The 26,433-nt window shown below is 35.5% G+C and overlaps 2 protein-coding genes across 5 annotated transcripts in view; one reads left to right on the top strand and one right to left on the bottom strand.

Moving 5' to 3' along the window:
- Positions 1 to 25,142, bottom strand: part of LOC131690293 (kinesin light chain-like) — a 676,695-nt gene extending 651,553 nt beyond the window's left edge. For 2 of the 4 annotated variants that reach the window (XM_058975956.1, XM_058975955.1), the window contains exon 1: positions 24,891 to 25,137. The gene's annotated coding sequence lies outside the window, so the exon portion shown is untranslated. Of the gene's footprint in view, positions 1 to 24,890 lie in introns of all 4 variants that reach the window. The other 2 variants (XM_058975957.1, XM_058975958.1) reach the window with 2 other exon arrangements.
- Positions 20,998 to 23,206, top strand: LOC131687776 (zinc finger BED domain-containing protein 4-like). Its single transcript, XM_058971868.1, has 2 exons — positions 20,998 to 21,760; positions 21,815 to 23,206. Exons 1-2 carry the CDS (start codon positions 21,365 to 21,367, stop codon positions 23,204 to 23,206), a joined length of 1,788 nt encoding a protein of 595 aa, XP_058827851.1. The 5' UTR covers positions 20,998 to 21,364.
- Positions 25,143 to 26,433: the final 1,291 nt, after the last annotated feature.

Genomic DNA, 26,433 nt, shown 5'->3' with positions numbered 1-26,433 from the left:
AACTGGTCATCAATTGTCCACATGTGTACGGATGCCTTCGAATATGATTGCATTCTTCATAGATCATCGAGTTGATGTTTTTTGATGCGCCGCATGCCATGATTATCATAAAAAGAATTTTGACACGGGAACCGTGTTCCGGAATTCTCGAAACTGGTCATCAAGTGTCTACATGTGTCCGGATGCCTTCGAATGTGATTGCATTCTTCATAGATCATCGAGTTGATGTTTTTTGATGTGCCGCATTCCACAATTATAATAAAAAATAAATTTTGTCCTGGGAACCGTGTTCCGGAATTCCCGGAACTGGCCAGAAAGTGGCAAATCTATATTAAACCTTTATTGAATTAATTGCTTGCTATACTAAGTAGACGATCTGATAAGATTTGTTGAAATAAATTAGTGTTTCTGTTATAATAAAGCATATGCAATGTGAGCTCATGAATGGCCACTTTTGGGAACCGCTCCCAGGAACTGGCCAATTCGTATTACTCATATATGAAGTGCAATTATTATGTAAGAAGGTCATTTCTAACCAATTCTTGTCGAAAAATGTTGAATTCTAGCGTTGATTCGAAAATATTTATGAAAAACTGAAAATGGCCAAAAGTTGGTACCCCACTGCAATCTGGATTTACTTCGGGGTCGTAACTCCGAATACAATTTTTGAAGCATTTTGGAAAATTGGAATAATTTTCGGTTCTTTGGCAAAAAACTGCATCAAAATCGATTAAACAGAAAAAAAAAGTTATGGCCAATTGAACGTCGATTTTGGTGTATCGAAGAGGGCTTGGTAGTTTGAAGGTTAATGCTTTCCGAAATCTACGGTGTGCGTTTGTCTCGGACAGTGATTGTGCGTTCTGGAGCGTGATGTTGGAGCATATCTGTGAGTTCTGCAGTAAGTAAGTCTGCCTTTATCGAGACGTCTGCAAAAGTGTAGAAGGGCTGAAGATTTCCGGCTTGGAAATCGGCTTGCTGTCGTAAAGGTTCGATATTATGGAGATTTCGAATGCGCATTGTCTGTGTACCCGATCAGAAAGAAGTAACAAAATTATTACAGACTGAGTTACTTTGTTATGATAACAAGTTGTGTTATAACTTTGGTCTCGTTAGTTGGTAAAATAACAGAAAACATAACAGAAATTCTTCTAGTATATATCAAAAATATGACAACCTGTGATAGGCTTCTATCAGAATTATAACAAAATTTGTTAGGTTCTCCCACGGCCAATATAGCTTTTATTATCTATTATATAGTATCAACGAATTTAGCGTGCAGGTCTAAAAATAGAATGAAATAGAAACATATAGCATACATTAAGGCGTTGTCCGTTTGGAAGCAAAAAGCTTCATGCAGCAAAAGCTTTTTATAGTTTTGTCAAATGATTGCATACATACTGGCTAATTGTTATTATGAATATATGACACGCTGATTGTTATTAGTGGATATAACGATTTGAACCTGGGTATTCTGAGTTTTATGGGGATGTCTCCTGCATGAACCAACGTCGTTACTTTCGACTGATGTTTAATGTTAGCATAATATTCTACGCATTCGTCAAGGGCAAAACAATTATAGATGCAGATGTTTCCAGAACGCACACATTGAACTTTGCCAAAGCCAAAGGACTGTTTGTTTTCCTTATAGAATACGCTTTGTTTTCATACAGTTTTGCTCACTACTACAGCTGCCTATATTACGATAGACTGAATAGTTTTATAATAACTTTTCAGATTAGGAAAGTGGGGCTTATTTTTAGATTCTGAATAGTGCGCTTCGGTGCTTCTCTTGTACGTTAACATGATTTTTAGGAATAATGTCGATGCGATATGGTAACATTTAGCGGATAATTTACCTACATTATTTTACGGAGAATACGACAAATGTTACTTATGATTCCGAATAGATTCAAAGAAACAAATGCCAAAGTTTTGAGGCTTGCATTTTGAGATTTCAAGTAAAGTCGCTTTTGGGATTTGGTTATTGGCATTTTTAAAATGGGGAAGATTAAGCAAACCAGTACAATTATCTCACATCTAATAAATTCGCAGAAATACATTTTTTTACAATAGCTCAATCTATCAACTGCGAGTATTATAACAGATAATCATACAATTCGAGAAATTGTTAAGGATTATTCGGTGTGACGTATTTTAGAATATTTCATGATTTTTAAAATACATTTTCTTTTCTAAATTTTATTTATTTAATTTATTTAGGAGGAAACTATTCAATATTTTTACATTAAGGTTTTTAGCTATTTCAAGCATTATCTAAAACACATATTTAAATTATAACAGCAAACAAGAATACCAGCTGGGATGTGTATTTATTCAGAGATTTCTAGGCCATTTTGAAATATTGATAGCTTTATGCAGCATACTCACAAATATTAATCTTTCAACAATTTGAAAAGGTCGCATTATTCCTTTTTTAACTTTCTACAAACTGAATCAAGTATCTTGATTATTACGAAAATTTGTTAGTTGGATGTTTTTTTAAGACGAACGAAGCACCATCGAATACAACGGAAACATTAGTACATATGCGCATTCAAAGTAATTGTCAGTTCAATGTAAATGTCAAACTGTCTTAAGTGGAATGAAAAGATACAACAATCTCAAACTCAAACATTTTTATGCGGGGGTTGAAATAAAAAAATACAATGCTTTGGTAATTCGGAGAACGCGCAAAATCAGATACCCACAAACTGGACAAGTTTCGGTTGTTTATGAAAAACCCGCATAAATTGGAAAAATCGGACTGAAGATCCTCAAAATTCATAACGGTATTGTGGAAATCAGTATACATCAAACAGTTTTTTAGTTCTGAAAATTCGTTTTCGCAATATGCACAATTAATTAAAAGAAAATTATTTATAGAATCATTTGACTAGACCATAACAAATAGTTTAAAAATGCTTTTTTCTTTGAATCCCCGTTTCTTTATTTCATCTGGAGTGCTTGATACTTCCTCCATCTTCTTTAAAATAAGTTTAATATGAAAATTATATTCTTTAGAATACTTGTTGATAACTTTGCGTTTCCAAAACTTTTTACGAAATATTTATTTTATAATTAATATCAACAGACACAGTGTGGTCCTAATGATAATTTCTTAATCTATTTAAAAAGTCAAATTGTAATCTGCTACGTGGAATGTGAAGATCGAACTCGGATGAAACTCTGTTGAAAGTCCGCTGCAAACCAATGATGGCACCGTTCACTCCATAGTTAGTCCGGCGAAGAGGTAATCGGAGGAATAAATTATTGCGAAGGGCGCGAGGGCGAACGTTCATGTTTATCGCACTGAGAAGCTCGGGGCAGTCAATTCGATCTTGCAAAATATCCGAAATCGTCATAGCACGGAATAGATCCCGTCGCACTTGCAATGTATCGAGTCCAATAAGCAAACCCCGGCTTTCATAACTTGGCAGCTGGTGAGGGTTGCTCCAAGGCAATCGACGAAGGGCAAACCGAACAAATCTGCGCTGTACTGCCTCAATTCGATGGACGCCGTTGAGATAATGAGGGTTCCACACAACTGAACAATATTCCAGAGTTGATCGAACGAGTGAGCAGTAGAGAGATTTCAAGCAGTAAATATCTGAAAAGTGCTTAGATATTCTCATTATGAACCCCAAACAGCGTGATGCCTTTGCGACAATATAGCTGATATGCTGTTTAAACGTCAGTTGTTCATCGAGAAAAACTCCGAGATCTTTGACGCAATTCGCTCTGTCAATTGTGGATTCAGCTAGACAGTAATCGAATCGAATTGGCGTTTTTTTCCTCGAGAACGTAATGACCGTACATTTCTTGGGGTTTAGGGTCATTCGGTTGATCTCGCACCATTCCGCAAAGGTTTCCAGTTGGCGTTGAAGGAAAGCTGCATCATGAGTATTCCGGATTCTATGGTATAACTTGAGGTCGTCGGCGAAAGACAACCGTGGTCCTTCTAAACAAAAGTTAACGTCGTTGAAATACAGAAGAAAAATCAATGGACCGAGATGGCTGCCTTGCGGAATACCAGATGAAGCACAGAACTCTTCGGATACACAATCACCTATCTTGACTGCTAGACGACGATCACTGAGATACGATTGCATCCAACGGAGAATATTAGTACCAAAGCCGAGTCTATCCAATTTTGCCACTGCAATAGCGTGATTTATCTTGTCAAAAGCAGCTGAAAGGTCCGTGTAGATAACGTCAGTTTGAAGGCCGTCCGACATAGCATCTGTAACATATGTTGTGAACGACAGAAGATTCGTAGATGTTGAACGTTTCGGCATAAATCCATGCTGAGTCTCGGAGATATACTGTTTGCAGTGGCTGGAGATGGGTTCCAACACAGCCATTTCAAACAGCTTAGGAACTGCGCTTAGCGTTGTAATACCACGGTAGTTGTCAACTACCTTTTTATCACCTTTTTTGTGAACTGGAAACATGAAGGAGGATTTCCAGAGTTCGGGAAATACTCCGGTTGTTAGCGACAATTGAAACAGATGACAAAGAGGTTCAATTAGACCGGCAGAGCATTTTTTTAGAATAATAGTTGGTATACCATCTGGGCCTGCCGAGGTTGAAGCCTTCATTTTCCTAACCGCCAGTTGTACCATATTATTGTCGATATTGATAGAGTTCAAAGACTGGTATGATTGAGGTATATTGAGAGCCGCGCGTGAAGCCTGGGTCGGTGTCAACTTCTCGTTGGAGAAAACACTCGCGAACTTTTCAGAGAATAGTTGGCAGATCTCCTGTAAACTAGAGCTCATACGTCCTCCATAGCTCATCGTTGAAGGCAACCCGGATTCCTTTCTTTGCTCGTTTACATGCTTCCAGAATGTTTTAGGTTCGGACTTCAACTTACGTTGCACGTTTCGCAAGTAATTGTCATGGCAACGCTTCGATGTCTTTTTATAGACTTGGTTAACATGAACGTAGTGATGTCGCAGCACGTAGCCCCCAAACTTGGAATACTTCTTCAGAGCGGCTCTTTTAGTCGCTTTTAACCGTCTCAGCTCGGCAGTGTGCCACGATGGGTGCTTAGATTGAAGGCCACTTCTTTTGGGTACATAGCGATCGATAGCATAGCTCATAACATTGGAGAAGGTCTGCACTGCAACGTTGACATCATCATTGTCGAGAATTTCAGTCCAGTGGATATTCGACAGGAAGTCAATAATGCTATTATAGTTGGCTTTTCTAAAATTATAGCTGACGGTGTCAGAAGCATTGCAGTCATGCTTCACTCGAATGGCTTCAAGCAATATATGCAGGGGAGGGTGGTGTCTAACAGTCTTTACCAGGGGGAACGGTGCTGCGGTAACTTTTGGCGCGTAGTCAACATTGAAATCATAAGCCACATATTCGAAATAGGCTTCAACATTGAAATCATAAGCCACATATTCGAAATTGCGTGTCAGACGAGTGTCTCAGAAAATAGGTAATCTCTTAATCAAAATACAACCAAGTAAGTTAAACACCTTATTTTCAAGTTTTCCGACCTCTTGCATCTAAAACTTATCTATTCTCAAAATCGTGGAACTTTGAATGTCCATGTGGAAAACGCAAATATAAGGAAATCAATAAAAACTTCGAAAATTTGCTTCAAAAAGTTGAAAAGGGCTTCAGCGTATTAGCAAATAGACGATCATTTGTGTAATATAACAATCATTCACAGTTGATCGATTGATTTGTTTATTGGGGCTTTAACCAACTGGTCATTTGCCCGCTTTACAGTTTACAGTTAGTGTTCAAATATAATTGTAAAAGAATATGTAATATATTATAACATCATCGTTATATGCGTACATTAAAATCATATTAGCAGTTCAATGATATCACCAGAAGATATAATCTTGATATTAGTTTGCTTGCCTTGCTGATAGGGATATCACAAAAATAACACAGTGAGTAATAAATATCAACATGAGATATAAATTTGATATATTTCTGTTATGTCGTTCTGATCGTAGTACTATAGTAGTCCTTTGCATTCTAATGTTTGCTAAGAAGTAGATCACCTCGTGATTCCAGAGCATGTTTTCGACTTAATTACACTCAAGTTTTTTTCACGCGGTTTTTTTTTGCGCGGTATTTTTTTACGCGGTTTTCATTTACGCGGATTTTGAAATTTATGCGGATTTTGAAATTTACGAGGTTTTCATTTACGCGGATTTTGAAATTTACGCGGTTTTCATTTACGCGATTTTCATTTACGCGGTTTTTGAAATTTACGCGGTTTTCATTTACGCGGATTTTGGAATTTACGCGGTATCCATCAACGAGGTTCCCTTTAACGCGGATTTTTAAATTTAAGTGGTCTTCATTTACGCGGATTTTTAAATTTATGCGGTTTTCATTTACGCGGATTTTGAAATTTACGCGGTTTTCATTTACGCGGATTTTGAAATTTACCCGGTTTTCATTTACGCGGCATGTATCCCCCGCGTAAAAAAACCTGAGTGTACTGAGTCAGGAGAATCTGTGATCATCAAGTCGATAGTAGTTGCGGTGTTCTCAGTTATACGTGTGGGGCCGGCTTGGAGAATAGCTAAGTTAAACGCAGCGTTGATGCGCGTCAGTGTTGCGTGATTCATTGTTGGCTGGGTCAAGGAGACATTAATGTTAAAGTCTCCGACCACAAACAGCTTGTCGAACCCGATATTGAGGAGGTCGAGTAGTAATTTTTCGTAGCATTGGAAAAAATGAGGGTTCGAACCGATTGGGTTATACCACACAGATGTTCAGCTCGTTACTCTTCATTTGGACAGCGAGAAATTCAAATCTCAGGCCGATAGGAATCGCCGGGTCGAATGATGACTTAAGTATTGGTGTAGCTTTGATTCCCTTCTTCACGTACATATTGATTCCACCGCAGGTTTTGACATTAAAAACTACAAGGGGCAGCCCTATGGGGTTGCACGAACTGTAGACGTAGAACTATACAACTTAATGTAAAATATTTATTTTCTTAGCACTTAGTGTGTGGGAAAAAACACCCGGACCGGTGAAGAAAAATCAAATTTTAGACAATATAATCACATCTCATGTATAGAACAAGCTTTCTAGTTGCTCTCAAACAGATCCTAAAAGTTCAAACACCCATGGATAACCCCAAGTTTGTAGATGTGTTTCGATGCCACAGGATTGTAAAATGGTTAATATTACGTCATGAAAATTCAATTCTTCCGTGACAATTGTTTTTGCCTGCAAAATGCCCTGTGTGTATGCAAAGCTCATGATTTGTTGGGATATTAGCATTGATCGGAAAATACTTTCCAACGCTGCGCATTGCATACATAGAGGACATTTTGCAGGTCACCAGAAGCTGTTCATTTTACCCCCGCTACATGTTCATTTTACCCACTCGCTATAAACATGTCTCATTTTTGGACATGTTTTGAAATCAAGAATAATGTTTGAAAAAATATGTTTATGTCGATGTATTTTCACCAAATATGCACAAAAGATGTCTAACAAGAAATAAAATAGGTGATTGTAATATCTCATTCACTTATTAGTTAGAATAATGACTTTGCTTAACGTGTTCATTTTACCGCCACATTACTTTCGCCCCAAAAATTGAACCCAAGCGTACAATGCAAAATGAGTCAACGCTGATGATGATGGGTAGAGCGAAAGAGACAACTAGTACCACCGATTGAAAGGAACGGTCGCGCTTAGCCCATCTGTCATAATATCGTGATTTTGCATAGCGAAGAGCTGAATGATAACACATTTTGTTCCAAAAAACAGCCCTGCGTTATGCAACACTTTGTGCAGGTTGATTATACCAGTTGCAAGTGGGGCCAAATTCACCAAGTTCCGTAAAATTCCTTTTAAATTACAGAATTGATAAAATTGCTTAGATGAGCTAAACTAATTAATCAAATCCTGTTTTAAAAACTGTTCTTGCGTTTAAACCAAAATGGGAAGCTTATTACTACCACTACATTACTTAATTTCAAACGCAAATAGCAAATACATGTGCTAGTTAAACCAAAAATTTACTGGCAACATTACAGCGGCATTTAGGAAGCAGTTGGAGCGGTCGCCTGTTGGACGACACAGGGTAGCGTCCCTCCACAGCCAGTGTAACGGACTTCTAGCTCAGCTACACTGGCTGTAAAAAACACAGCGCAGTGATCTGCTTCGCCAGCCGTTCAACAGGGAACTGAGCGTGTCTGGCCAAGTCCGTTCTTTAAATAGTCGACGATGACGTCATTCATAGAAGCGTTGCGCGCTAGGTACACCAATCTGTCGTACAGGGCTTGGGAAGCGCTATCTTCTGTGTGTTAATACGCGATATTTTGACAAGGTTGTATATTATTTAATTTTTTAATGCTATGATATCAAAAATCTTTGGGTTTATCTATTGGAATCTATTCTTAGAAGTATTTCGGGGCGATTTGGGCAAAAAATTTGAAAATTTATCGTGAGATGGCTGAATTATATGCGTTTAAAATTGGACCACTTTTCGTTACATACCATTTTTGTAGAATTTGCAGAGTGCACCCCCATATCGAAATCAAAGACGTAGTCCTACGTCAAAAATGTCTTACTCCACTATCTGGGGCTAGGTGTCATTCTAAAATCTAAACTATCTCCCATGTAACGAAACTATGTAAGGTTTGCACGCTTATAACTTCGATAGTACTAGATGGATTTTAATCATTCATACACCAACCGATTCAGAAACACCTAACTTAAATATCGGTAATAATTTAATATCTCCCCAATAAAAGTAGACTTTTGGAAAATGGTAAAATTAAAAAGTTCACGAAAAACGGGAAAATTACCAATCGTGAGGCAGATTTCTCAGACACAGCCCTCATTAGAGGGCACCTTAGTCGCTCAATCAAACCCGAAAAGTCATAAATAGAAGCGACGCATGTCCGTTTAAATCAGTTGTTGCTAATATCCCATACGAGCAACATCGTCTCCGGGCGATGCAATAAGCGCTATCGATTTTCGGCAACGTTGGCAATTTGGCATTTGCACACACTCGCACCTAGGTGACTAAACCATATACGGTTAGTTTATAAATAGAGGTGACGCGTACACGTTTGAATCAGTTTTTGTTCTTATGTCGAACGGGTAAGATCATGGCTGCAGCGTCTGGACGCTACACTAAGCGGTAGACGCTATGCATTTTCGGCAGCGGTTGCAGTGTGCGGATTTTTCGGGTACCAGCACGGTGTCACAGAATGATTTGCAAAGTGGGTGGGTGGGGTGGTTTGGATTTTTATTCAATACGGCAGGATGCGACTTATGTGTGCTGCTTGAGAGTGTTGCGTCGAAAAAAAAAATTATTTTTATGCATGCGTGTGCGTTATAACTTGTTAATTCATGTTTACGGCGCTTTGTAGCTGCGTAGGGTAAAGAGCCTATTGGCTTTCATATGTTTCAAATTTCGGTTATATGTGATATATATTTTAGTATTTTATATAGGAGAGTACACTCAGGTTTTTTTACGCGGTTTTTTTGCTCGGTATTTTTTTACGCGGATTTTGAAATTTACGCGGTTTTCATTTACGCGGCCTGTATCCCCCGTGTGAAAAAACCTGTAATTGCATCGGAAACAATCACATCCCTAGCAGAACTTTTTGTTTTCTAATTTCAAACACTTTTGTCTCGTACTGTACAAAACGGAAAATTTTACCGTCCCAGCAGCAGTTTAAGCGGGTGTTCTTTTTCGATTAAAATTCAAGCCATGTCTTAGGCGTTACTGGACTTAAAATTGTTTTCCCAGTTTATGCAGTCAGAGTATCTGTCCTGCCCTATGTATTTAAAACACAGTTCTAATCGCGTTTCAAAGTATACAACAAATAGAGCGGTTAGGTATACCAATTTAAATTTTAAAATAAATCTGTTTTAAATTATGAAACAAACCGCTGTACTGAAGATATAATTATGTCAGTCCTATTACCACATAAAACACCTATATAACATAAAACGCTGCAGAATTGGTTTAATAATACAATGTTTACACTACAGAGTTATAACAATATAATTAATAATAATTAGCAACAAGGAAAATGTCACCAAGATAGCATAAAAACCCGTTTTAACCGTTAGTGCGAACGTTGTATAACAATGTAATTTATCAAATAATGTCATTTGTTCAACCACTAATCGATCAAGAAATACTTAACCTTAAGATTGTTTACTTAAGCTCATTAGTACATTATTGAAAATTTAAATGGAAAATGAAATTTCATATTTCATGGAGAATCTGTATATTTTCTTTGGCGGGCGTGGGTTCCTCATTACAGTTCTCAATATGGAACTTTTCTTTTGAATATATTTTCTGGACAGACCAGCCTATTTTTACTAGATGGATCAGCCAAATAATGCCAATCACCTAGTGAGATACTTGATTAATTGTAATAATAGATTACCGTTAAATAACCTTCAATAAATTATGTTTATTGGGGAGGGTATATAGCAAATTGTAACATATGAAAATAGGCGAGGGAGCAAGAACGTGAGTCGATATGTGTGATAGATAAAATTCACTTGCACGCTCTTGAAAAAAGCTACATTTTTAATGTCACTGTGGTCGTGTCCTGTACACAACCCTTCAATTTTTGTACCACGTCCTCTACTAGTGGGTACCGAGTACCTGATGAAATTGAATGCGGGTATACAAATAGGACCAACGGGGGAGGATTCTTTGAGCTTTGTTTCGGTAACAGCAAATAATTGGTACTGATTCTTATCGAGAAGCAACTTCACACCTTCGATGTGGCTTTCAAGTCTTCGAACATATAGATGTCCGATGCGTAGGTTTGGGAAAATACTTCTGTGCATTTTTATGTTTGGAAAATCGTCAGCATTGTAGTGTGGAAGGTTAGCAGCGGGATGAGGAAGACACATCGGACGATAAAGCATCGAAGAAAACTGATGAATCGTTTGAATTGTGGTTATTTCTAACCAGCTCGAGAAGATGTGCAGCACTTTACACAGCAGTGTATCTTTTTTGTTCTGGCTGGTCACCCTATATCAAATCGGTTAACTGGTCACCCTATATTACATAGCACCAATTTCGTCACCCGAAAAATCGGCTTTTTTCTAGGGGGTGTATTTCATAGCTAAAGTTTGATGAAAAATACGCATTCCTTTCAGTATTTTTGGTAATGTGTATTGTGTTTTTCACCGCAGATTAGCATGCGACGGATTCAATTCAGCATAATGAATGAATTGAAAATATATCGAAAATTCAGTAGACGTCTTTTACACAAATTTGTTTGATATAATAGTTGAACAAGTACCACTGAAAAAAATTAGGCGACAAGGCAACACAAAATATCCAGTTTGGTATAACGAGCAAATTAAAAATTTAAAAAACCGTAAACAAAAGGCCCACAAAAAGTATAAAAAAAATAAGAAATGAAAGGAACTTATTTAACTATTTGGACATTTGCGATCAACTAAACCTATCCATTAATATAGCATTTGAAGAGTATAACTCAAAAACCGAACTTCAAATAAAATCTTGCCCAAAAAATTTCTTTAATCATGTTAAAAATAATTTAAAATCGGAAAATTTCCCTTCAAAAATGAAACTTAAAGAAAATGTCGGTGTCAACTCGGAACAAATCTGCAATCTTTTCGCAACCTTCTTTCAAGACAACTATACCACATTTTCTGAAGAAGATCGTGATCGCGTATATTTCGGTTTCTTCCCAGAATTCACCACAGACATTGGCGTCAATCATGTCAGTGTGCAAGATATTATGGAGGCTCTAAACAAACTAGATGCCTCCAAAGGTTCTGGACGGGATTCCACCCGTATTTATGAAGAACTTAGCGTTGGAACTCACAGCTCCTCTGTTTTGGTTTTTTAACATGTCGCTTGAATCTGGAATTTTCCCCAATTTATGGAAAAGCTCGTACCTGGTACCCATTTTTAAAAGTGGCAAAAAATCTGACAGATGTAACTACCGTGGAATTGCCATTATGTCATGTATGCCTAAACTCTTTGAAGCAATCGTTAACGAAAAACTATTCAATCAAATCAAAAACAGAACTACTAACATGTAGCATGGGTTCTTCAAAGGACGTTCAACTAATACAAATTTACTAGAATTCGTCAACTACTCATTGATTGCAATGGAGAATGGAAACTACATTGAAGCTCTTTACACAGACTTTAGCAAGGCATTTGATCGTATCGACATACCCTTGCTATTATTCAAACTGGAAAAATTAGGAATTGAACTAGGTCTTCTCAAATGGCTCGAATCATATTTAACTAACCGTCATCAAATAGTTAGATTTAAAGGGAAGAAATCGAATCCCATTCAAGTCACATCAGGAGTTCCTCAAGGCTGCCATCTAGGCCCTCTTTTGTTCATTTTATTCGTAAACGATATATCATTCATTCTCAAAAACATAAAAGTTCTTATCTATCACGCAGAGAAATAAGGCATATTCGAATCAAATATTTTGCGACTTTGATTCTAAGTCAAAGATTTTGTTGAAACAGATGTAATATTTCTCTGTTTCAAATACCAAACATTGTTGGCACAAAAATATCGGCATTAGTGACAAAATAATCTGCATTTTGATTCCAAAATCCCTGCAAAAAGCAGGGAATATTCGTATCAAATATATTGAAACTTTGATTCAAATTCAAGTATTTAGTTGAAGCAAAAAAGCACTGGTTGGTTGTACAATAGCATTATTAAAAACAAAAATATTGCTGTTAGATTTAGAAATATTGCTTGAAAATGGATAGGCTGTGTTTGGTTCGATCTTTGTTGTATCATACAAATAAAAAAATGGACGCATCGGTGGTCGAGAATAAAGAATAGGAGTTCAAGACGCTAGGTTTAGACTATTTGAGCATAAAAATGTAAATACAATTTGATTAGTGCAATGCGGTTGTGAGTGCTTTCATAGGTGAGAAAATTATTTATTAATGGGGTAATACCTAAGAACCTAATATTATTGTTATTATTCCAGAAAATTGATACACCGTCGAAATTTATCGAACGAGAGAAAGCAGAGGAGCTAAAACAGCATTTTTCTAGCGGAAAGCTTGGAAAAGTTGTCATTTACGTAATCATTGGAATTTGGGATTGGGATTCGGTGCAAAATATGAGCATCTTGGGGGAGAAGAAAAAACAAAAATCAAGATATTAATATTAAATACACCTTTTTTGAAAACAAAATAAAAGTTTTTTGATTCAAATAGATTTTTTCATTGTTTTAAAAAGGAAAAGCATATTTTAACTAACAAATAACATACTTTGTTTCAAAAAAAAGATATCATAGATTCAAATAAAATTATTATTGAATCTACACAAAATCATATGGGGGCTTGTTAGTAGAAACAACAACCATTTTTTTTGGAATCTAACAAATATTTTTGAATCTAAAAAATTTGCAATTAGGCCCTGATTCAAAAATATATATTTTTGATTTCTAAGCGAATTATTTTGGAATTTAATATACATTTTTCTGCGTGTATGCCGACGACATGAAGCTCTTTTTAAAAATTAGGAACGAACAAGACATAAAGATATTATGGGAAGAAATACATATGTTTTACCTCTGGTGTAACAAAAGCCTTCTGCAACTAAACGTAAAAAAATGTAATGCAATAACTTTTAGTAGGAAACGAAATACACCTGACATTTCAATCACTCTAGGAAATCAAGTGGTACAAAAGTGCGAAAGAGTTAAAGATTTGGGAGTCATTCTAGATTCAAAATTAACATTCATTGACCATTACAACACAATCCACTATGGTCCCAAACCTGTATTTAGGAAGACAAAACTGTTTGCGCCTAAACCGTTGGTTTTAGATATATAGTATCTTCGGCAAACTTTCTTAGAACTTTCTTGCCGATTTTTTTATATTAGTAGAATTAGGGTGGTCCTTGTCGTTATGGTGTTCAAAGTATCAACTTCTTAGATATGTAAAATTCAGCTACATAATGTTCTACAAAGTTATAAATCAATTAAATTTAAGCAACTTTTGTAAAGAAACTATGTGGCTATCTCTAATGGTTCATGTGCTATGATTTTTGCAATATTTAAGGTAGGGTGGCTCTTTAAAAATTGGTTTTCTATTAATATCTTTTTCTGTGTTAATTTCTCGCTAATGCTTTGTTCTAGAGGTTTTTAGAACTTTTGTAAATACACATTTTTGCTGAAGCAATAAAGTTTCTATCTCTTTTGTTTGCATAGTTACAGGCGATTTTCAAAATTAAAATGGTTTTTTTCAAAGCTATATATGTTCCAACATTGCAAATGGATTTTCAATATTTTAATTTCATTTGAAAGATCGGAACTTTTCTAGTTTTTGGTGAAAAAATTGCGAGAGCGTTATTTCTGTAAAATAATTAATTAATTTTTGAAAATGGTGTATTTTTCAACAAAAATCGTTCATAACTTTTCAAATAAACGAGATAACAACTTTGTTACTTCAGCAAAAATATTCGCCATACAAAGTTCTAAAAGTGCTGCAAACAAACTATTTACGATAAATCAATGTCTGAAGTGACAAATAAGAAATAGTGATTTTAAGGGGTCACGTTTTCATCGCTCAATCTCTTATGGTACTGATTACTGAGAAAAAAATCCATTTTTATTGGCCAAAATTGAGAAAATCTTCAAACTGTCATAAAAATCGACCCTGATCTGCTAGAAGCAAACCAAATACGTAGTTTGTCATCATTTCTCGTCTACTTCACGAAAAATTATGTTTGAACTCAGAATACTCAAGTTGGTTTTTTAGTGTTGTGCGCTTGCGATTTTATATAGGAAATTGCAGTTTTTTCTCTTCAAAACGGTGTATCTCAGGATGCGCTCATATTATATTGGGATGATAAGTGTTTTTTATGTAAAAATGTCTGAGGAACGCGATGGCATTAAAATTTTCAAAATTAAAATATACGTATTGAGAGAAAAATTAACTTTTAATATTTAACTGAAAAAATGCATAGTTGGCAACACTGTCGGCAAAAAATAATATTTTTTATAGACTCCTTGAACAATTTTCTTCAAAAGCCATGTTGTGGTTTGATTCTAGAGTAAATAGAACCGAAGATATGATCAAAAGAAAATCAAGGGTTTTGGCAATTTGCCAAAACGGGGGGTGCTCCCATGACCAGAGGGGTGGTTCAATTGTCACAAAAATTTGGGTTTTTATATATTGGCCCTAGATGAACAATTCCTCTAAATTTTGCTCAAATCCGTGGAGGTCGATTACACGTGCCTTGATCACTTCGCATGGAATGACCCATTTATAACAAACAATTATCGTACAAAATATGCCAAGTTTGGACCATTAAATCAGATGATGGCAACTTACAACAAGCACTGCGACGCTATTGACTTAACAATGACAAAAAGCAAATTAAAAAAATATTTCAATTCTATTCGCTTATAAAGAACATCCTAAAGTAGTGCTATGTAAACCAGATAGTGTTTAGTTTAGTTATTAGTATTTTATTTTTTAAGTGTATACTATATTTTATCGTTGTAACAAAACGGTCTACTCTTGTTTGACGACAATAAATAAATAGATAAATAAATATACACTGTTAGCTCCAACCGCAAAGTTTAGAACAAACATTAGGCAAAATGGAGGCCCTGTTGGTCACGAATCCGACTTAGAATCCAACGATCACAAATTGACAGTTCATGGATTTATTCACCCCTTCACTATACCTGCAGAGCGAAAATTGGAAAGTTGTTGTAATTTTTTTTTGGACCCATTTTAGGGAGCATTCATAATTTACGTAACGCAAAAATTGTTCGAGATGACCTCCTCCTCCTCCCCCCATGTAACAAATTAGCACAAATTTTTCTATCCCCCTCCCTATTACGTAACACAAACATTTTTTCTTCAGCACAAGCACGATACCTAACGGTCTAGCACACTCCCCCTCCCCCATATGTCACATGTCAAAATTTATCGTACCCTCTCCTCCCCCTAAAAGCATTACGTAATTTATGAATGGTCCCTTATTGAGCGATATCCCATTGGTGAGATTTTTTAATTCCACCCTCGATTGCTTTCTATGCTCCTAAGCTTTTTTTCTTGGTTCAAGACCAATACTAATAATATGATCGCATATTTTTCCCATTTTCTATGCGATTTCCTATCTTTATGGGATTTATTTGCGATCATGGCGACAATAGTCGTTCAAAAACTGTTCATGTATCGATACATTTTTGCCTTTCTCAATAGAAAAGTATTGCAATTGCTCTGAAAACCGACTTTTTAATGGAGGCCCGGAGGGCCGAGTGACATATACCATTCGATTGAGTTCGTCGAGTTCGGTAAATGTCTGTGCGTGTGTATGTATGTGTATATGAATGTATGTGTGTGTATGTGCGCATGTGTGTGTATGTGACCAAAAATGTCACTCATTTTTCTCAGAGATGGCTGGATCGATTTTGACAAACTTATTCTCAAATGAAAGGTGCAACGTTCCCATAGGTTGCTATTGAATTTCTAATGGATCCCTTTCCGGTTCCGGAATTATAGGGTGATGAGTACGAACACGCAGAAAATGTCGATTTTAATAAATTCTGCAATGAATGCATAAAGGTGAAAATTTTTCCAAAATATGACAACTACTTCGATTTGTAGTATTAGGTCGATAACATCCATTCAAAGTCTATTTGGCCACATTGGCCACCATCATTGGTTCCGGAAGCCCCGGCGGAAGTATCTTAATTCAGAATAACAGTCACATCGGTTTCTCGGAGATGGCTAGACCGATTTGATCAACTTTAGTATCAAATGAAAGGTGTTGCGCCCCCGTAAATGGCTATTAAATTTCATCCCGATCCGACTTTCGGCTCTGGAGTTACGGGTTGTGGCGTGCGATCACATAGCAAATTGTGATTCAAAACGATACTCCGATGAAAGCAAAAAAGGTAAAAATTTCGCTAAAATGTCTCTCAAACTACTTGAATTTGCAGTTCTAGATCACCGACGGCCAACATTGACCACCATAGACGGTTCCGGAAGTGCCCGGGAAAAGCGGCCATATTTCAAAATTAACGAACTCACATCAATTTCCCGGAAATGGTTGGGCCTATTTTCGCAAACTTAGTCCCATGATAGCTATATTATCCCCACAGATGTCTATAAAATTTCGCACGGATCGCTTATATGCTTCCGGAAATATACACTGAACCGTCCGGTCACATATGAAATTCCCATATAATCCGGAACTCAATTTTTTTTTCAAAGATGGGGACCCCATGAAATTTCAGAAATCGAATTCGTATTTTTGATGCCAAACATCTTTAAAATGCATGAAACGTCGAGATTTTATGTTATCTCGAAATTTTTTTTTATAAAAATCGACTTTTTGGGACCGATTTCGCTCCTAATAATAATACTGTGGCTGGTTTTTCTTTTGCAAAATTTTAGAACTCGAATAATGATTTTTCTTGTATATAGTTGTCAAGTCATGTATAATAAAATTGTAATGTATACATTTGAAAGCAAATATAAGCAACTAAAAAATTCTCGTGCTCATGATTGAGAAAGGCACAGAGCACCGCTAGGTGGATTAAAACAGGTTTTTCTACTTTGTGACATTTCGATATTGAAAAGGTTAAATCTTAAAAATGACAGTTTCGAAATCTTGTCGCGACCCCCTCGTATTTGTAGGAGATGAGCGAGTAGAGATAAAAAAATAAAATAATATTAACGTATTGAGAAATCGAAATATATATTCATTATAGTGTTCTTGTTGAATTTCATACAAATCTCTATAACCTATATACTGTATTTGTCTCGATACGATGAAATCGAATGGAATTACAAATTTAGCGAGGCAGGCCTTGGTTGTTGTGACAGACAATCAAAATTCAGTTTTCGGAAGAAAGTTGACGAGAATAGACACAAGTTGGGTCAGGACAGCTCCGGTCACGACAATGGCGCAAGAAACGCTCCCAAGTAAGTATATTATGGCGCTGAGCAAAACAGCGGACAAGTCTGAACAACTTGTCACTTGTTTTTAGAGAAATTGGTCTCGGGTGACAACTAATATTTTATTATCCGAAAGTCAGCACAATTGCGATTGTGTCTCAGCCTCGAGTGGCCGATGTTTCCTCTGTGTGGGAATAATTTGGCCTTGAGTGGCTATTTTCTTTAGTGATTCCTTCGTGTAGGAATGATTTGGTCTCGAGTGGCTATGTATATTAGCGTCTTCTGAGTGGGAATGTTTCTACAATCAGTATATTTTTGTATTAGTGCAATCCCGGAAATGGGAATGCTTTTGCCTAGAGTGGCATCATATGGAAATTAAGCGAAATGACGATTGTGTTCCTCCGTGTGGGAATGTACCAGACATGTGACTGTGCATGAGCAATTTTAATATTTCCTTTGAGCGGGAATGCATTGGAGTGAAGAAATTAATAGATTGAAATCCAATTGTTTATCCGTATCACAAGATTGTCTGGTCGTTGCCATGGGTTTGGTTTTTTCGCAGACATGGTAGTGAATGTAGTGAAACAATGCACTCGCCTTCACATTGTTTTTACAAAGGTGCTTACTTGTGTATAGTAAATTAGCCAACCAAAAAAAAAATTAATGTTGGATATGAAATATAAATTGTATGCCTTGGAATGTGTATCAATGTGTATCGATTCATTGAATCAGAAATTATTGTCAGTGTGCAAATGGTTTGTAGTTCTGGCGTTTGAATTGGTTTGGTGAAATCGTGTAAGTCAGATAAATAAAGGAGAGGGGGAAATGGTTTTACAGCACGATGCCACGAACGAATGCTGAACTACGCGGAGTGAGTATCAGTCAATTGCATAAGTGGGATAAAGATCTCATTGATGGTATGACGAATTAAAGAACAGTAGTTCGATGAAGCAGGTGTAGATATGTTTGTGAAGAGTAGTGTTATGCATCAGGTGTAACTAATATAGAGTTAAGTGTAAATGATGAAAAGTAAAGAGAAAAGAGCAAAGCGTAAAGATCAGAGAGTAAAGTTCAAAGAGTGTAAATGGTAAAGTCGTTGGAGTAAAGATAGGTATATAATAAAGTGAAATAATGAGTAAGGAGTAAAAGATAATGAGTAAATAAAGTGGAAGAGTAAATAGTAAAGAGAAATTTGTGAAGAGTAGAGTTATGATCGAGTGGCCAGCAGTAAAAGGCGCATCGTATTGGAAATACCGTATTTTGATTGTAATAAAAATATTTAATGAATGTATTCAAAACTACTTCTGTTATTTTTAGTGGAATTATTGATGCATTTAGAGTTATTGTACAAGTACTTAAAGTATTTAATATATATTGGTTATACTTAAAATATTTTTCGTGTTTAAAATACATGTACTGATGTACTTAAAATCTTTTCTGCTATTTATAGTAACTACTGAATTACGACTTTTGGCACTGCTTCGTATTAAAGATTTAGCACTTACCTCTCGAACAATGTAGAGCGAAGGGTAAAGAGAAAAGTGTAAATGGCAAAGAATCAAGAGTAAAGAGTAAAGGATCAAGAGTAAGGAGTTAAGCTTGAGGACTATATAGTAAACAGTGAAGAGTAAAGAGTACAGCGGAGTAAAGAGTAAAACGGAATGAAAATTAAAGACCGTAAGGAGTAAATACGTGCAAAGTGTAAATATGGGTAAAGAGTAAAGAGGAGTAAAGTGTAACGACTAAACAATAATGAGTAAAAAATTAATGAGCGAAAAATAAAGAATGAAAAGTAAAGTGTAAACAGAAAATGGTGAATAGTAGAGTTATGAAAAAGATGTAAATGGTAAAGATTGAAGATTAAAAAGTAAAGCGTAAAGATTAAGAAGTACAGAGTAAAGACTAAAGAGTAGAGATGTAAACAGAAACGAGGAAATAGAAGAAAGATATAAATGAAATGAACTATACTGAGTGAGCGTAGGTGGTTATTTGCAGAAATGAGATGATGATCTTATTTGAATGTCTGATGGCTTAAAGGAGAATCCTTCGATGACGCAAGAGTAAAGAGATATTTGAGAACAGAATTGTTATGCATATCGTGTAAATAATAAAGAGTAAAGTGTAAATGTAAATAATAAAGAACAAAGAGTAAAAAGAAAACCACAAAGAGTAAGGTGTAAATGGTATAGAGTATAGAATGAAGCGTAACGACTGAAGAGTAACGAGATATGGACTAAAGAGCAAAAAGTAGAGTAAAGACAAAAAAAAGTAACGAGTAAAGAGTGAAAAGTACAGAAGAAAGAGAAAAGAGTGAAGAGCAAAGAGTAAGCAATGTAAAGCAAAGAGAAATATGTAAAGAGCAGAGTAATGGACAAAGAATAAATACTAAAAATGAAGTGTATTCACTACTGAAGGGAAAAGAGAATAGAATGAACATTAAAACATAAATAGTATGGATCAAATAGTACTAAAATGTAAAGATTAGAGATGCACCGAATAGTACTATTCGGCTTTCAGCCGAATACCGAATATTTAATGTTTAAATATTCGGCGTAACGAATATTCGACCGAATATTCGGCCGAATATTCGACTGAATAATGTATAAAAATTCTGACAAATAGCATCAAACTACTTATATTCGAATAACCTCAACATGTAACTTTGTATTAACCAAAGCAAAGAACCCGCAAATTAGCGTACCGATACAGAGATTACTGGATGCAATCGATAAACATTTGATTCATTCACTTATTAGTTTTTATTTATTTATATATATATATATATATATATATATATATATATATATATATATATATATATATATATATATATATATATATATATATATATATATATATATATATATATATATATATATATATATATATATATATATATATATATATATATATATATATATATATATATATATATATATATATATATATATATATATATATATATATATATATATATATATATATATATATATATATATATATATATATATATATATATATATATATATATATATATATATATATATATATATATATATATATATATATATATATATATATATATATTAAAGTAGTGAAAAAGCACAATTTAATCGTAGGGCATTTCAGAATCCATTTATACTTCCAAAAACATGATTCCCAATATATTTAAAATGCTTCCCCATATTTACTTTGAAAAATGTAATCTCAAAATGTAAACAACAGGACCACCATGTGTCAAACTTATTGCATGGCGTCAAATTACAATCGACAGTTGGCTGTCGTTAATGTCTCCAGCTAACTATGAATGTAGGAACTATTGTGTAGAACTGCCAACACTTGCGCGCAAACTTCTCACTCCATTTTTGTTATTGAAAACGGTCGTCTTCAGAAACGCGTGGATTTTTTAAAATCTAAGATTTCCTGGTCTATTATATTTGTTTAAAAATGGCGGAAAGCAAACGTTCGGCGATTTGGGAGTTCTTCATCGAAATTGATGGTGGTCGAAGAGCCAAGTGCGCAGAATGCAGTGCAACTCTATCGCGCGGTGGTACCGGAAAAGCAGCTACAAATTCTGGAATGATAAATCATTTGAAGCAACATTCCGAAGCACATCGAATTTACCGAGAATCAGAAGCTACGCGAAAAGCTACCAAACCTGCGGCGCAGCCTACCATCCAAGAGAGCTTTTCTGGCAGCTTCAGATGGGAGGAAAATTCTGTAAAGGCTAAAGAAATTACAAAAACAATCGCAGAAATGCTTGTACTGGATCTCCAACCAATTTCAATGGTTCAAGATGAAGGATTTCTACGCTTGATGGCGAAGCTGCAGCCGAAGTATAAAGTAAATTATTTTTGTAGCATTTTTGATACCATCATTAATTTCAATTTTTTGTAGGTTCCTAGTAGGAAGCATTTTACATCAGTGGTACTTCCTGAAATGTTCGAGAAGTGCAAAAAGTCAATAAAGGATGCGTTGCCTCAAAATGGTGGGTACATGTCTTTCACGACAGACATTTGGTCGTCTCCGAACAATAAAGCAGTGATAAGTTTGACTGCACATTGGTACGAAGAAAAATGCAGCAATATGCAACACGCCATATTAAACACTAGTGAGTTCCCTGGCTCCCACACCGGAGAGAGAATTGGCCTAAAAATGCACGAAATGTTAAGTGCCTGGAACATATCCACATCTCAGGTTCACCTGATCTTGCGGGATAATGCGGCAAACATGCTGAAAGGGCTAAATGATGCCGAACTGCCGAACGTTGGATGTTTTATTCATACGCTTCAACTAGTTGTTCTTGAGGGATTGGAATGTCAAAAAACTGTTAAAGACGCTATAGCAAAATCACGCAATATTGTGACACACTTCAACCATTCTCCACTAGCTTGCAACAAACTGTCCGAAATCCAGGACAAATACGATTTACCCAAAAGAAAACTCCTGCAGGACGTTCGCACACGATGGAATTCTTCGTTCTATATGTTAGAACGCATGCTTGACCAAAGATCAACCGTAACATACTACGCAGGAGAAGTTCCAACGGTAAAGAATTTGACGGAATATGAATGGAATATTACAAGCCGTCTTCTTGAGCTTTTGAGTCCATTTGAGGAAATAACCAGAATCGTAAGCTCCGATGAATCGAACATATCTGAGGTAATTCCGTATGTGGCAGCCCTCAGACTGTTTTTAGAAAAGAATAGTAGTAATCATAAAGGAGTCGAACCTACAAAAGAAACCCTGTTAAGAAGCTTGAACGCCCGGTTTAATTATATTTTGGAGGAAAATGTTTTTACCTTTGCCACTGTTCTGGATCCCAGATTTAAACTGAACTTCATTTCCGAAAACAATCACCGTATCCTAATTGATCGAATCGTTACTGAGATCCTTGATCAAATCGAAGTAACGAAGCCAGATGAAACAAGGCCTGAACTGGAGAAACCTGCAGAGACTTCATCCGGTTTCTGGAAGTGCTTTGAGGAAGTTGGAGCAAATCAACAACAAACAATCGACCCGTCCATCTGCACAATTAGAAACGAGCTGGAACAGTATCTTTCGGGAAAAAATATTGATAGAAAGCAAAGCCCGTATGCTTGGTGGACTACAAACAAACACAAATACCCACATGTACTGAAAATCGCTACGCGTTACCTTTCAGCTCCTGCAAGTACTGTTGTAAGTGAAAGGTTGTTTTCCACCGAAGGACTCATATATGAGCAGCATCGTAATCGGCTACTGCCAGAGAATGGCGAAATGCTTACATGCATGAAGCGCAATTTTTGATTATTTTATGACTTCATCAGAAAATGCGTTGACTTAAATTAAATTTTCTTTGAATTTTCTTTTATTTTGTTTTTTTTTAAATATTTCATGACTATTAGGCCATTACTGATCCTATTCGGCCGAATGTCGGTTTTTATTATTCGGCGTACCGTATATTCGGCTTAAATCAAAATCGGCTGATATTCGGCCCGAATATTCGGTCGACCGAATATTCGGTGCATCTCTAGTAAAGATTGCAAAATCTATACTAGAAAATGAATAGTGAAAGCTATCCAAATCAATGAGAGAAAATCATAAAATCTCATATAAAAAACTATTTGTTAGAAATAAAAGTCAGAATAAATTATGGCTTAAGCATGATATTTGTCGGGATTTTTTGTATCATTAAAATTTTTATCATAGTTACAGAAAACCTTATTATATAGAAGAGGCATTCTTCAAAAAACATTAAAAAATAGAGTAGAAGAGAAGGAAGATGTAGGAGATGAGCGAGTAGAGATAAAAAATAAAATAATATTAACGTATTGAGAAATCGAAATATATATTCATTATAGTGTTCTTGATGAATTTCATACAAATCTCTATAACCTATATACTGTATTTGTCTCGATACGATGAAGTAGAATGGAATTACAAATTTAGCGAGGCAGGCCTTGGTTGTTGTGACAGACAATCAAAATTCAGTTTTCGGAAGAAAGTTGACGAGAATAGACACAAGTTGGATCAGGACAGCTCCGGTCACGACAGTATTTTCGCAATTTTCGCTCGTTTCCAGTGATAACCACAATGCAATAAAAGGAACAATCGAGGCACGACACAAAAAATGCCGTTTTTGCTTGAAGCAAAACAGTCGGGTTCTCAATTTATCTGCTGTCAAAATGTATGAATAGACAAGGGGTTGGGGTTGCAACATGATCAAGGTCGGGATCAAGCAAAACAAAAATATAGCAAGATCCTTCTGCATTCCACTTCTTTCCTCACCTGTTATACATTGTAAACTAGCAGATTGTCGTACTCAATATTGCAAATATCACTCCTAAATAAACACACAGCAAAAAAATTTTGTCGCACAAAAATGTGCTCACACCACATCTATCATAGATTGGTTGTTGCGGTAACTAATAAAAACAACATTGAACATACTCTCTTAGGATTGTGCATAAGATGTTCGGTTTGTTTATTTACTGTCCCCGTGCAGTTTGGCGTGCAAATTCTTAAAACAGGAGAATAAAGTCTATCTACAGACGAAACAGGCAATAACAATTTACAACATAAAGCAAATGCTAGGAGCTATCTACCTTGAGGATCGTTTGTCATTTGCAGTTAAGATGATGCCCTTAGCTTCAAAAAAAGCGGTGAAGAGGAACAACCACAATATTTAAACTTTCCAACTAATCTACTTGTACTAGTTTTTCTAAATGTATCTCATCAACTATTTCCTTGACCTGATATAAGGCAGGCTAACAGGCTATCGTTACAAAAAAACATACAAAATACAAATACTATCTTGTACATCTTTTCTATTGTCATATTCTTTTATTCTATCCGTGAACAGGATCAATGTTGAATACCTAATAACAGGTAATCAACAGCAAATTACAACAATTTTACACGATTCTATCCCGATTTATTTGTAAAAACTTCACAAAATGTAATGTCCAGGAAAAATATTCCTTCTACTCACTTCGTTTTGAACTCCTATAATTTTGAACACGGTACAATTACAGTTTAGAGGTCAGTTTCTTTTGTGGAATGCTCTCCGGAGCTTTAACCATTAATTACACTTTCACTTTTATGCGGAAAATGATATCGATTAACTAATGAGCGTTTCCGGACGTTTCACATATCTGTATACCCAATAATGTCGTTTTTGCTTGAAGCAAAACTGAATCAGGTTCTCACTAAGCCAAGACGAGACAACTGGCTTCTTATTTTTGGTTTTCTTGCTTTCTTGTGCCCTGCTGTATAATAAATTGATGACAGTTGACTGTATCTCGGTCAGGGGTGCCAACCTTCCAGATTTATCTGGATTCATCAGGATTTTCAAGCCTCGTCTACACGCAGAAAAAAGATTTGTAGGTTCAATAAAATTATGCATTAAATTTAATAAATTAAATTATTGGTCGGGAGACAATAAAATTATTTATTGAATTCAATAAAATTTATTTATTGTTTCAATAAAACAAAATTATCGTTCCGTTTTTCAATAATTATTTTATTGAAATTAAAAGAAAACTATTGATACTAGAAATGTATTTATTGAAAGCAAAAATTTGTTGTTGCTCTAATAAAAAAATATTTTCAAACCAATAAGTTTGTTTGTTAAACTGATAAACAATAAATGATTGGATTACATATTTTTGATTTAAATATGCTATTTTTTTCTGCGTGCAGATGAAAAGATTTATGTTTTTCTGCTCAAGATTTCAGGGAATTTGTCCAGATTTATCCAGACAATTTGAAAAATAACAAAATAAGTTTCATAAACCACTTTTTGAGAAAGCTTGAAACACAACATACCATCGTTTTTTCGTGAAAGTCAACAACTTTTTTGCCGACTTATATCATCTACACGCAGAAAAAAGATTTGTAGGTTCAATAAAATTATACATTAAATTCAATTCAGCTTTTTGTTGGTGGCTGCGTTCCCAAATGCGCACCCCACTTTGACAAGTCGTCCGTCCAATGTCAATTTTGACAAATCATCAGTCTTGTCAATTTTGACAAGCCGTCGCTTGAGTTTCAATGTTCACATCACGGTAGGCGTTCATTTCTGTTCTCAACTAAAACGTTAAACGTCAAATTAAAATTTTGTATATTTTTCCGTGAAAATAAAAAAACCGATTTCCTTTCGAGTCGGCACAATCGAGTGAATTGAGGTGTTTGTTTTGTGGATCATCTCTAATTCAATTCGCCGATTGATATACTGAGAAAAACAATTATCAGCGACACTCGATTTAGTTGAAACAAATAAGCCGGTTGAATTGCAACCGATTTCGTCATTACAGCTGCAATCGTCAATTTTCTATGAGATTGTTTTTATCGCTTTTCTAGTTTGGCTTTATTCTTTTTTACGACGAATGCAAGATTCGTTCGGGCTTACTTCGAATAAGGGTGGTTGTGATAAATGGTTAATTTTGATCGAAAATCGCCCATCTCTAAACAAGGTTTGCAAATTTACTGTATTAAAAAAGATGGAGTGCTTTTCCGGGTGATTTTGCACCGAG

The sequence above is a fragment of the Topomyia yanbarensis genome, chromosome 3, assembly GCF_030247195.1.
Source record: "Topomyia yanbarensis strain Yona2022 chromosome 3, ASM3024719v1, whole genome shotgun sequence".
NCBI lineage: Eukaryota > Metazoa > Arthropoda > Insecta > Diptera > Culicidae > Topomyia > Topomyia yanbarensis.
The sequence above is the reverse complement of the archived record's forward strand: the minus strand, read 5'-3'. Positions and strand labels throughout refer to the sequence as shown.

What these genes read in the sequence shown, in the direction of transcription:
- LOC131687776 (XM_058971868.1), top strand. Translation starts at nt 21,365, where the DNA reads ATGGCGGAAAGCAAACGTTCGGCGATTTGGGAGTTCTTCATCGAAATT. An exon ending in AGCTGCAGCCGAAGTATAAA is followed by an intron (nt 21,761 to 21,814) that starts GTAAATTATTTT and finishes AATTTTTTGTAG; the next exon opens with GTTCCTAGTAGGAAGCATTT.